Raw genomic sequence first — 14,111 nt, forward strand, 5'->3', positions numbered from 1 at the left:
AAATGTATTAGTATTTTGCGTATGAGCAATAGGAATTGGATACATGCACGCAAAAAAGGCAGAAACAATCTATCACAAAAAATAAACTTTCCCCATTCAGTGCTTTCCAGTGTATCATTTACTGATATTTTTCTAGGAAATATATTAAACTGATTAAGAAATATGAAATAATTTAACGCGAGGAAAAGAATAATTTTCATACAATGGAAAACGCTGAATTTAACCATATCTGATTTAAATTTATAATGATACTCTATTACTGTAATTTTATTTTTACTAAAAGTTAAATTACATATACTCTATAGCGTAACTACGAAAGTAACTAGTTTCCAAAATTTTTGTCTTATAAATATTTTCCTAATCTAGGAACGTGCTATTCACGATATATCTGATATCTGCTTACTGTATCGAAAATACGTGCATAGATTAAAAGTTTATTTAAATTTTCAAACACTGGTAAAAATATATTAACTTTGTTGTAAGCAATAAGGAATACTATAACATAATGTATTACGAACAATATCTTTTGTTTGTACTAGTATTAATGTTACTACACATATATTTATTCATTGAATATGCCATTTTAATTTTTTTTATTTTTTCAAAGGACGTGTTTTACACACAAAAAGACTATCGTGCTTTGCTGATGTATTCACTATACTACCAGAAAAAAGAAAACATGGATACAGATGGTAAAAGCAAACATTGTGATGTGATATGCATTCGTCAAGCAAGTGCCCGGAGTAATTTCAAAAAAAGGTGGATATTTCGTGGCGACTTGTCATTAGAATCTTACTGTCTGGATACTGAGAGAACTTAAAACGTCGATCAGATTGGCGAACTCTGACTACATTGTAGCCAGCTGCCCAGCGGGCAACTCTGTTTTTCAGACTGCTTTCTAATCCTTCTGCCCCACAAAAAACACGTCATTTATGATAAGTATAAACAAATATCGTTTAAATGATAAAACAAAAGAAAAAAGTGAAGAATAATTATAATACATTGCATGATTTAGTATAACTCCACCGGATTATATACTAACTTTTTGCTTTCAGCCAGGTATAACTGGATGCTTCGCCAGCCTCGTTGGAAGCGAGACACTGGAACATTCCTGAATCACTCATGGTTAACTTTTTAATCGTCAAGGAGCCATCTTCTTCCATTGCATATCTACAAACGAACGTAGAAAGTTACAAGAAGCATTTTGAATTTGGTGAACACAATCTCCATCCAGATAGTTCAAACACAAATCAATGGAGTTCAATTAAAGTAATTTACATTTGTGAGTTTTGTATATTCTTTATTTTATTCCAAGAATAAGATATATTTTTTATTATCGTTTGAGGAAATAAAGAATATAGAAACATTTGTAAATAATTGCTCTGTTTCCTAACTTTTGTCATCAGGTGTATATACGAAGACGATGTTACCTTGGTAGTTGATTGAAAATACAGATTTTAACTTGCTTTACACGGAGCATACCTAGATCCGAGAAGATGATCGACAGGTTCGGCATTTCGGAACCACGTGATTTTAGGAGGAGGTACACCAACAGCATCGCATGGTAATGTCACAGTTGATCCATAATCACTAAGAGTCTCTCGTTTCAATTCCGTTATAAACGTTGGCTTCTCTGGAAAGTCATAACGTAAGTACAATGAACCATCAATCAGTCACATCGTTTTCAAATATAAAAACTCATAAAATCAACTTAATATCCAAAAGTTTAAATTTTTCAGACACTTTTCCTTTCAATAATTTTGTTCATTCGATACACATTTTATTTTTATAATTTTATATATCGTCTAATAATCGTCAGTTTCGAGATCCTCGTGGTATCATAGCAATTGACGAATGCTTACCGTATACAGTAATTTTCGCGCTCGCGTTCACTATGGGGAATCCACCGCTTCTTAAGTCCACGTGGCACGAGTACACTCCAGTGTAAGTTATGTTTGCCGATATCAACGCCAAAGTTCTATTCCACGAGTCGTTAAAACTGTACGTTATCCTCGAGTTCTCGATGGGGATCCCGTCTTTCGTCCACAAAGTTCGTAATTCATGAAGAGACCTAGAATTACCCGAATATATCTCAAACGTCCCTCTGAAAATACCTCAAACGCGAATTTCAGTTAATCTTCCGAACTTCCAAGCTTTCCATGTTTCATTCAAATCTGCTACGATTAGACAATTAGATAGTTAGAAGATGTTACGCTTAGGCGATCAGGCAAGAAAATGAAATGAAATTAGAAATCTGGAAGATTTCATAGAATGATCCTAGAGATCTCTGTTCCTAACTGAGGGAAGAAATGCACGTGGGTTGGATAGGTACACGAGGAAAAGAGAACCAAGGATCTAGGCGATGTTCGTGAAATTACCTAGCATTAGCTATGCAGTGTATATAAGTAACGTCCTGGTCCTTGATGATCTGCGTGTCCTGTGGTTTCACTATGATACTGGGTGCCACCTCAGCGTTGGCATCTCCCGTGACTTGCAGTTTGAAAAACGGGCTGTTCTCCTCCTTACCCAACTGCGTGTTAATGGCTCTGGCCCTGTTCAAATGATCAATTATCATTAAACTACAAAAGGACCCCTGTTAAATTGCATCTAAAATCTTAGTCCTTTCATTGATCGCGTTGCAAAATATCCGATTTACGAATCCGTCAGAACGAAACGGATAAAAAAGGATTTTACAGGAATAAAAGAACTATGGAGGTCCAGAATTTTAAACGGCAATATCTCCGAAGCAAAGTAAAAATACGCGATACGCGGAATTTCTTCCGAAGTCACGGATTTATCCAGACAGGTGACTTCAGAGAATTTCATGGAGAAATACCAAGCGCGCGAGATTTCAGTGATAAATCGTAAAGGAACACCAAGGACGCTCGGTGAATCCAGTTCCAAGGTCCGAGAATCGATGGCCACAGCAAGCAGAGGCTGAAGTTGGCAAAAATCCGGACACCTGTGCGACCAAGTAGCCTGTCCACTCGATACCAACCTGTACAGGCCTTGATCAGCCTCGGACGCGTTCAGGATAAGCAGCGTGTGATGGACAGACGCGTATTTTATGCCGTACAACGAGCCATCGGACGTGAACCATGTAACGTCAGGTGCAGGATGACTCTCTATCGGTGGCAGCGTTAAAACAGCGGCGCTGCCCGATTTCACGCTCACTATTCTCTCTGTGAGGTCCTCGAACACCCCCATATCTGGACAGGATGATATTACGGTGTTACTTTTCGTCACGGTGTGCGAGCTGACCGCGATGAAATACGCTGCTCGCGATAATCAGAGCATCGTGTCCTGGACGGTGATGCAGAGGAGAACGCGGATGGATATCGAATGTTGGAGCAATAAAACGTGGCGCGTTTAATTTACAGTCGGCCATGCGTCGTTCGGCTTCGAAATTGCACGTTTTTCGTTTCCCGTGTTTCCGGGTTTCATTACTTGCCGAGAATAGAGGCGCGAATGAAGGCCTCCGGGATTTAGTGGTTGATTTTTAGACGAGGAGAGAGTTAGGCTTTCCAGGTCGGCTCGGATCGGTGTCTTATAAGTTTGTTGTTTATGTGCGACGTAAAGTCTGGGAGTTTTATTCTTAATTGGTATCGTTAGATCATGGACGACTGTGACGGTTCGTGCTGGACTCGGGACTGGTTATTTGCAGCCGACTCTTTCAGGGAACATCGTAAATCTAGCGAACAGCTCGGGTGTCTTTAATGGAACTCGGCATGATTTGTGGGGATTACATAAAAGGCAAAATCGCGCGACGATAATTGCATTTAACGCGAGATTAATTTAAATCGAATCGTTAAATCGAAATTGAAAGATAAAAATTTATCTTTGTCCTGTACATTATCTCGGTTGCATTATTAATGCTACCAGTTTTTCTCGGTCTAATTTTACCTTTTGCGACGAGCCATGAATAAATAAACGAGCGAGAAGATAATCGATTGAAATATTCAGGAATTCGTGCGTTGGTTAAAGGGAAAAGAAAAAACCGAGGGAAACAAGATGGTAGAAATTGTGGTAGGTATAAAAGTTTCAGCATGGAAGATTAAAAGACGATAATAGAACAAATCAGTTAAATGACCGGATGTCGCGTATCACTGAGGCCTTTTAAAATTAATCTTGTTAATCGAGCAGATTTATTTATGCACAGGTTACAGCGATATTTTCCAGCATCGAATAAATTATTCGACGACGAGTTTCCCGGAGCTGGCGAATTCTCTGACTATTTCGAGCAGCGTATTAGACGCTAATTAGGCGCTAACCATACGCGAGTCTGACATATTTAATTTGTACGTACAGGCTACTGCAAATGTAATTCTTTCGCTAAATATAGACCCTACGTCGTTTGTGGCGACACAGTGATATACTCCTGCGTCTTCCCTACGTGTACTTTGTATTCGAAAATAAGGCTCCGAAGTAAGCTCGTTGCTGAGGGGTACTCCATCCTTGAACCATTTGTACTTTGGCTGGGGATTTCCTGTGAACAAAACACGAACGCAAACCATTAATCCCGAGCTTCAGCCCACCTTTCGTCAAACTGAAAATGAATCCTTCTTATGGAGGCACTGTGTTTCGCCTAACGAGTTTCTTGCACCGTTTAAGGAAACGAGAAAACGATTTTTAGCTTATTAGTGCCTCTGTTCTATCTTAGAGCCGTGTATTTTATTATTGATATTTATTATTGATGGATAAAAACATCTCTGCTTAATTAAATGTCATTAGAAGAGTGGAAATAAAAGGATATTTTATGAAATATCGAATGGTATTGATTTCTTGGTATAAAATTAATTAGAGAATTGGAAAAGGTTTCTACATTTTGCAATTTTGTCACGACTATACAGCTATTAGAGTGGTTTCAAATTTTAGTATTTTTGTCGAATTAGATTACGGGATTTTTAGGAGGCGTTAATTATGTCTTAAATCCGAGGTGTTAATTTTGTTCACGAATACTACGAGTATTTTCTCATTTGCTCATGGAATATATGCAACATACAGCGACCTAATACTATTAGTACAGGGTCATACTATCATGTTACAGCACCAGGCTGTAACTATAAGGCTTCATCTGGCCACCGTCTCATCCGGCTGTTACCCGATATTTCATGAGAACAATGGGATATTAAAAAGACGCTGGAAATTTTGGCAATGTAGATAAAATTGGGATTCGAGGTATGAAAAATGCATTAAAACACAAAAATTTATCGTGACTTGCGATAATCGCATAACCTACTGTTATTAAAACTGTTATCAAATAAAACAGGAAGGGAAAGGAGTCTCATTCTAATTTTATTTTCTATAAGAAATAAAATTTGATTAAATATCGTTAAGAGAGATGGAGAGAAATTTTGTTGCTATTTAAAGTAAATTTAAGGTAGGAACTTAAAATTTCGGGTGAAAGATTCTCGAATCGACTCGGCTCCAAAAGGGATGTTATATCGTGGTAAAATGGAGGAGAGTTCTTAACAAATTCGAAATCATCGCTTCCGGGTCATTCTCTCGAGTACCTGTGCTACGTTTCCTACTTACCTCTCGCTTGACACTGCAGAAATTTCGTTCGATTTTCGCTAAGAATATTGCCGCTGCTGGAAGGCTGAGTGGTGAAGCGCGGTTCCTGGAGGGTCTCTGCAAAGAGATCGAAAAAAATGAATTCCAATATGTGGTTCAATTACGCTGTTATTAGCTAGAAGATTGATTTTATGATTTATGTCAGCGTTTCTCAACCTTTTTGCCTGGCGACTCGCCTTAAGACTAGTCAGATCTTTGCGGAACACCATAATTGTTAGAAAGAAAATTTTGATTTACTGGAACACTTTAATTTCACTTTTATTTACTTGGATACCTTAATTTCATTATTATTTACTTGAATTTTGATTTATTTAGCTTCGTCATATCAATCTTTATCGATTATTTTATTGTTAAATCATATTCCTCAAGATATTGAATATTTTTTAATCATTTTAATGAAATTCTCGCGGTTGAAAAACATTGATTTTATATGTAACTATAATTTCTTTGCTTTCAAATTTCGACAAACATTTTTAGGAAAAGAGGAAAAGAAGCTTAGTTTCTGTAAGCTTGTTTGGTTAATTAACGTTTGGGTAATTTCAATATTAGGTATAAAAGAGTTGACGAAGTTCAATAACTGATTATTAATTAAGATGTAAAGTATTTAATGAGTTTAGTATTAATTACTTTCGAAAATCTGGGTATACGAGTGTTTGATCAGCGAAGTCTGCGAAATCATTGAAATCAGCGAAAAATCAATTTTCAAAAAAAATTTAAATATTAGTGTTTTTAGCCTGTTCTTTAGATCTCTTTTAGGCTTAGGAGTTCTTTGATGTATAAAAAGTCTGTAAAATTCGAAAAAGCCGAAAAATAGCTCCCAAATATGTTTCCAAAGTCTGCGAAACCGGTTCGAAGATCACTCAAATTGGACTGCGAAAATATCCATTTATTTTATTCCAATTTCTCAGATTTTTGGCAGGGGAGTTACTTGACGAATAAAGGACGTAAAACAGCAAAAAAAAAAACGCATGTTAAATTGGGATAATGATCTTTTAAAGAATCTCGTGCTTCGTATGACTCTGACGTCGAAAAAATTGGAGAAAGAGTCATAAACTCGTTACAAACTGAGTGAAGGAGTGGCTTCTAAAGTACTCGACAAATAGGCTTTGCAATTGAGGAAGACGAACGGAACTCCATGAACCAGTTCTGAATGTTACGTCAAAATCTTAATTTTAATCTCTTATATCTTATCCACCTGGAAAAAAGATAATTCTATTCCCAAATGGAAAGATTATCGTGTACTTTTTTTAATTTTCTTGCATTGCAACTTGGAAATTAAAAATAAATATTATGTACGTGGATAGTATATAATACATCATAGTAACGATGAGGAATATTTTGTGATAAAAATACAAACCTAAAAAATAATATTATTTTTTATGGCAGAATACAGTATACAAATAAGGAAGTCAGAAAATCATGCATTCTTTTCTTTAGCTGATAATTTTTTCGTCCAACATGTGCTGTAACGAGACATCGGGAAATTACCAGAAAGAATTTGGAATTAACGCCAGGAATGCACATAATTTGAAGAACCTAAATACAATGACGACGAATCATGCTTGAAGTTACTGGAATTATAAAGATACCGGATTGCATACATTGTTACTTTCTACGTTGGAAGCAAGGAAAGAAAAATGAAACATCTGTTTGTATCCCTACACCAATTAATAGCGGAATAAAACTCCCTATGATTTGGTTGAAAACCTCACTATATATAACTGCAACAAAATAATTTTTTAAATTGTTCAGGGTAGCTAAATATCGAATCTTCCTGCAACTACGAGTTCTAATATAATCGATATACCATAATTTGTAATTTTATTGAAGATATTTTATTAAAAGAAGGTATCATGTTTAGGGGAATTCCAAAAGTTCATTATTTTGACCAATTAAAAATCCCAAGATTTCCTAATCAATTTTTTAGCTACTCTTTCTAATTAAACTTTCTAATTAATCTAATTAAACACCAACCATCCAACAAAATTATTTATTTTAATTTATTCGAAAAAAAGATACAATATTCAGGAGAACCTCTTCATCAATAAAAATTCCATTATTCTTCAATTATAGAAAAATAAATACCGAATGTTTCTGTAATCACACGTTCCAGTGTAACTTCGCTGTAACCATCGATCAAACTGTTCACCTAATTAAAGAAAGAAAGAGGAAAAGAAGAAATATTCAAGGAATCCCTGAAGGCCCGTGCTCTTTCCTTATCTCGAGGACTTTTTTCGTCCAATTTACCAGGTCTGCTCGCTACAAGGAAAGTTTGGGCGACAATTAAGGAAAGAAAGGAACGTACACGGGACAATTAACGAAACAAAGAGGAAGATCGAGGGAAACACGTCGGACATTGCGGTGGATTCGTCGGTTAGCCGATGAGAAAGTGCAACGCGTTCGCCCCCATCTGAAAAATCATCGGACCGTGTCAGAAAAGAGGGTGCACGTGTCGGTTTACGTTCATGTGACTCGGCTCTACGGCATCCGGCTGTTCGCATTCTTTCCTCTCCTCTTCATCCTTTTGGTACACCGTAAATTACGCGCGCCTAAACCTGATGACTCAGTGGTTGTTGCACGGAATTCGGTGCATAACGCACGTAAGCACTATAAACTATAACTTTATGAACCCTTTTCCGTTCATTCGCGCTGCATCGGAATCCAATGGTTCCGTTTATTCCTGTAATCGTTCCTGAATTCGTCTGCGTGTCCGCCATTTGTGTATTCGTCCATTTTGCGACTGCACGTGAAGATAAAAATTCAACTATAAATTATAATTTCTGGTTGTATCGCTTTTCGATGCTTTCAAATAGGAATTGTATAGTTACTTGAACCTGTTACTGTTGGTATTAAGTATTATCACTAGAACTACTAGTCAACTACAACACTAGTCAAAATGACTGTTTTCAGGCTTTTTATTTTTGCAGTTATCAAAATTGGTAATTGTTTCTGGCAAAATTACTGACTTTTATTTAAATAAAAATCTTCGATTATTATTATTCATGTATAATATATCTATGTACACTTTACAGGTCGATAGTTATGGTATCAAGTAATGGTGCGTGGGGAAAAATGGTGGTTATACAGATTTCCTTTATATTTTAATATTTATCTTCTTTTATGTTTTCTTATTAATTCTATTTATAAATTTAAAGGATATGAAATAGGATTTAGTTATGCGTATTCCTTTCGCTGTATTCGAATGTAAAATGGCGGTAATTTTTGGGCGATCATCAAGGGACAATATTAAGAAGTAATGCAACATTTGAAGATTCATTTGAACGAAATTTTCCTTACATAGATATGACGTTAAGTACAGACTACATATTACTAGAAATTACTAGAGATTACTAGAGATTACTAGAGATCACTGTTACTTGCATATTTTTCTGGTGTATATTATAATTACCTCAAAATATGACATATCATTTGAAACTAATAATGCAAACTCACATTCTCATGGTGTCGATCGATAAGAAAATCATCGATCAATGAAATCACGTATATCTGATATCGGTTTTTAAGTGTTAATATCAAGACTCGAAGACAACAAATGCCATCGAATAAAATTTTCTATCGAATTTATTTACTCCTAGATCGTCGATATATTACCAAAAGTCGATCAAGTTAGGGCGTTCACGGTCAATGACTGGCAAATAAAATCGCGAATTACAGGTGGTCGCTAACGCGGTTAAGCTTCATTAAAAACTGATTCGAGGATTAACGCGCTAATAGAGCATAATTGGAGTAGACCGTGAGATGATTATTTCCGAGGAAAGTCTCAGCTGTACAAACGACCGAGAACACTTTACGACAACGATGTGTTCTCGAGACTTTTGGCGTCGAGTGGATAACGTTTTTAATCTCGCGAGAGGGCTGCATGGAAAATAAACAGTTTCACTGGAGTAAACGGATTGTGTTTTGCCTTTCTGAGAGGATTATCTTGATCTCGGTTTCGAGAGGTTTATTCGAGTTTCGGGCTGTAACATCGAGAGACATTGAATAAAAGGCTGAAGGAATAAAATGTTACCAAATTACTAAAGAAATTACTAGAAACTGAGAAACATGATTTAAAAATTTTTATAGATCCTAACAAAATTCTTAGTTCTTTTTCTAAAGATAACTGAAATTGGTACGAATTATCGAAAATATTATAAATTATCAAACAATTACCGAAAACAGAAATTACTAAAATGTTACCAAAAATACTAGAAATTACTAAAAATAATATTACAAATATTAAAAATTACCAAAAAATTACCGAAAATATTGAAAATGATTAAAGAATTTCCAAAGAAATTAAAAATTACTAAAAAATTACTGAAAAATTACCGAAAATGTTGAAAATTATTAAAGAATTTCCCAAAATATTAAAAGTTACTAAAAAATTACTGAAAAATTACCAACAGCGTTTATTTATCACCAGAATTTCTATATCGCAAAAATTGACTACTAATTTATTAATATGCTTCTTAAAAAAGTTCCACCAAAAAGTATTGCACCAAATTTTTCCCACACAATGCAGAAAGCAAATTCATTCAACGGACGATAAATAAAATAGATATTCTCCGAAAAACGAGAAATCGTTGTCGATTCAATTTGAGAAACTGCATTCTTCGATACGCTCGAAAGAAACCAATCTCAGTTGCGGTGAAAGAAGCTGTCTTCGCGTTAAATAAGATTCACAGAGAGTAACGAGGTACGCTGATCGGTGGTTCGATAAATTATAACGACCACTGAAACAATAATCGATGGTCGTCTCGATGATAATTTCCCTAAGCACGCAGTCTCACGGGTTTGTTGAAAGAGGAAAGCCGGAAAGGCGGGAAGAAAAATAACCGACCATTATTTTTCAAGTACCAGCTTAGACTGTCATGCTTGGCTGACAGTTTCTATTTTCACGAGCGTGTAATCAGTCGCGTTGGCTGCAACGATGAATTACGTCACGATAAATACACTTTCCTTCGGAAAAGGCACACAATTTCTCGCGGTTTAACCACTTCGTTGCACGAACGCGATAGCGATATCTTTGATTTTTTCTCGTGCCAATATCCCACCATATCTGAGTATATTTTTCCCGACAAAATTACAAATACTGCCCCGAGGAGGATCTTGCTGCAGGTATCTTCGAACAGCATTTGCAAATTACAAGGAAGGGCAACTCGAGATAAGTAAAGTGGTACAAGACGATATATGTTACACAGAGAAAGATGATGTCAAAATGTTTTTCGAAATTTGAGAATATACAGACAAGAATTTCTCGAAAATATCGTTTTCCAATATTTAAAACGAAACGAAACGAAACGAAATGAAATGAGATTTAATTATATACGAACAGAATAGATTGGGAACGGTCGTGTTCCGAATTTTTAGAATACCCGACATAACGTGAAATGAGGTATTAAGTTAATTAATTTTCATTAGCTATGCATTCATAAAAGAGAAACTTTCGTGGCTGTGTTAGACATGAAGAGAAATCTAAAATGAGAGAAATATCTGTTCGAGTGCAGATAAATATGAAATTGTAAAAATAAAGGATAACTCGTAGAGGAATTATTTTTGGTATTACGCGTGTGCATTTCTCTATAGATTCCTCGAATTTCGAATTTGGTAGGAAGAAAGGGAGAGGAACAGATCGTTAATCAGACCAAAATTAGTTTTCCATGGATAAACACGCAACACACCCTTTTATTTATAGAACATGGTTTCCCTTTAACCGATTCTTAAGGACCGTCATTCATTTTCTCTCGAAATTCATCAGTGTTTAGAGATTCCACGTGATGTAATGGTTAAGACGAGTTTATTCCAAATTGCAGTAGTATATCGTGTAAATGCGAATCTTATCGGTATTAGGTTGAACTGTACCGGGTGTCTCAAAAGTCCTCGTACGCTGCTTATTACTAGGATTTGTATAAGAAACCGATTTTTGGAGAAACTAATTTTTCGGATTATGATATTTCTGGAAACCGGTTAATCCGATTTTCAAATTTTCATCAGAAAAGCGTAATATAATTAAAATAATAAAAAAGAATATTTAAACAAAGAATATTCATAATTTTTAATTTATTTATTACAAAGATATAAAATATAACTATTCAAAATTAAATAAAATAATAAAAAATTAATTTATTATTTAAATTTGAAAGAAAATGAATCCACTAAAGGATTCCTTAATATTGTTTTTATTTTAGTTACAAAATTCTTGGCTTTATTTAATACAATGTATATATATATAATTTAATTTAATTTTGAATAGTTATATTTTATACCTTTATATTAAATAAATTAAAAAATTATAAAATAAGTCTAAATATTCCTTTTTACTACTTTTACTATATTAATTGAATATATATATATATATTCTCAGTAACAAAAAGAATTTTGAAATTTAAGTTATAAAAAATGGCAAACGTTTGATGTTGATTAAAATTCGAGGGATATCTATGAATACCTCTGTGACTCATTGTGTATCGACCTTAAGCTTATATCAATAGAGGTGAATGGCATTATGGAACACAAAGGTATATTAACCCTTTGTGGTCGAAGCCATTTTTCTCATAAAAGTCCATCTGGATTGGAACATATATTAAACGATTATTATAAAAGCCATAACTATTATTTTACATACATTAATAAAATTTATCCTATCTCATCAACAAAAAATATATAATACTATCAAAATGATATTAACAATCGCTTACAAAAACAACAATAATTAATACATAATATTTCCCAAAACCTCGTTTACAAAATATTAATAAATATTAATCTAGACCAAGTTTTCCAAAATGAAAAATTTAATTAAGAAAGAAGAGAGAATCACGATCTATAAATTAAAAAAATTACAAAACTTATTTTAATTTATAAAATAATACTACTCACTCCCCTAACCTTCATTGATGAAAACGAACCGAAATACCTCATAACCCCCTCCCCCCATGATGGCGACGGAGTACCAAGAATTAAAAAATTATCCTAAATTTCCAATTTCGATGTAACCTCAGGAAAATTCGGGTAGCCAAATGGAAAACGGAAAACCGGCGAGTGAGAGGAAATTTACAAGCACGAAAGACAGAACGTACAACAGGTTGCTGTCCAGAGGAAGCACGGCGTGCAGGGGAAAATGGAGGACAGAGCGAATAAGGTCTAGGCGTGTTTTCTCAGACGACCGTGAGGGAAAAACGAGACGAGCTGATTACCCCGTTTTCTTCAGCGCGCCGAAATAAGACGGAACTTTAATGCGGTCAGGCTGAAATAAGAAGCAGCAGCTTCGTACGCGTTGCTTATAGCGACATGAAAGAGCGATACTCGAAGAGCTTTAACAAGTGGAGCACGACGGGTGCTGTTTTTACACTCTGCACTTGGGTCCTGTGCGTCGTGCAGTGAGTCAAGCTCATTCGTTGGATTCGTTTTCACGATTTTCAGTGTTATATAATTTTTATTAACCCTTTGCACTCGAGAAGGCGTCCATGAGTCGCCCCCGAGTAAAATCCTCAAGATTTATGGCCGACATTAACCTTTGACGCGACGTCAAATTGACTTTATACAAGTCAATAACGTATATTGAATTATAGCAAAATTAAAATAAAATACTTTCAATTACCGAAAGAAATGTACATCCCTCGCTTGTAAATTATCCTGTAATTAAATTGTCATGGTATGGTAAATTCAGATGATAAATACCATTTTATATCTATATACTATAGTAGATGATACTACAGCAGTTAGTATAGTGTAGTATAGCAGTGTATACTATAGCAGAGAAATGTGATAATGATTGATAGTTAAATTTAAGATGATGTAGTGATACATGAAATATTGGAACAAAATGGTTTTATATAAAATTTTACGGTGTTATTCTTCCATAGCAAATTTGAGTCTTTAAGTATAGAGGGTTGATACGAAAATGTTTATTTTGTAATCGTATATTTTTAGTTATATAGGCTGCATCTGATTGATACTTTGGATAGTTATAGTAGCTAGTTGATGAAGAAATAAATTGGAAATCATTTTATTTGTAGACGATTCTGAGAAAATTTGGTATGAGAATATCAGATTAATCAAGTAAAATAATCGAAAGGGATATTTCCAAGTCTAAAATATATCAACCATGACAAAGATATTCAGGTAAACACTATCAAATGAATATTCGAATTTAATTTTCACGAGAAATAAAATTCCAAATAAAAATTATTTTACACTTCCAATTTATTTTTCCATGTTTATTGGAAAACTATGGAAAGCTATGATTACTCTATGATATCAGAATATTATTATGCTAATATTATATCTTACGAATTTGGACCTCCTTACGTATTTTAATTTTTATTCATGCTCGAGGGTATTACATATAAAATTTTTATTATCTTTTCATAAATTTAACTTCGTTTTAGAATTAAATTAGCTATCTCGAGCGCAAATTAATGCTTGGAAAATTAAAATAACGACGACATTGAGGTTATAGAAAATCGTGACAATTTAAACAAAAAGAATGGAGATTTAAATTCCCGCCAGAATATTTAATAATCAGCGTTTAA

General features: G+C 34.5%; 1 protein-coding gene across 1 annotated transcript in view; it reads right to left on the reverse strand.

Annotated features, from left to right (window-relative positions):
- Positions 1-14,111, reverse strand: part of sdk (sidekick cell adhesion molecule) — a 70,400-nt gene that overhangs the window by 7,900 nt on the left and 48,389 nt on the right. The window contains exons 2-9 of the mRNA XM_017904080.1: positions 5,536-5,631; positions 4,307-4,486; positions 2,999-3,209; positions 2,379-2,552; positions 1,863-2,071; positions 1,483-1,633; positions 1,043-1,170; positions 797-907 (exon numbers count right to left, since the gene is read on the reverse strand). Coding sequence (XP_017759569.1) covers positions 797-907; positions 1,043-1,170; positions 1,483-1,633; positions 1,863-2,071; positions 2,379-2,552; positions 2,999-3,209; positions 4,307-4,486; positions 5,536-5,631 — 1,260 coding nt within the window. The remainder of the gene's footprint in view (positions 1-796; positions 908-1,042; positions 1,171-1,482; positions 1,634-1,862; positions 2,072-2,378; positions 2,553-2,998; positions 3,210-4,306; positions 4,487-5,535; positions 5,632-14,111) is intronic.

This window comes from Eufriesea mexicana, unplaced genomic scaffold (genome assembly GCF_001483705.2).
Source record: "Eufriesea mexicana isolate 0111107269 unplaced genomic scaffold, ASM148370v2 scaffold2646, whole genome shotgun sequence".
Classification (NCBI taxonomy): Eukaryota; Metazoa; Arthropoda; class Insecta; order Hymenoptera; family Apidae; genus Eufriesea; species Eufriesea mexicana.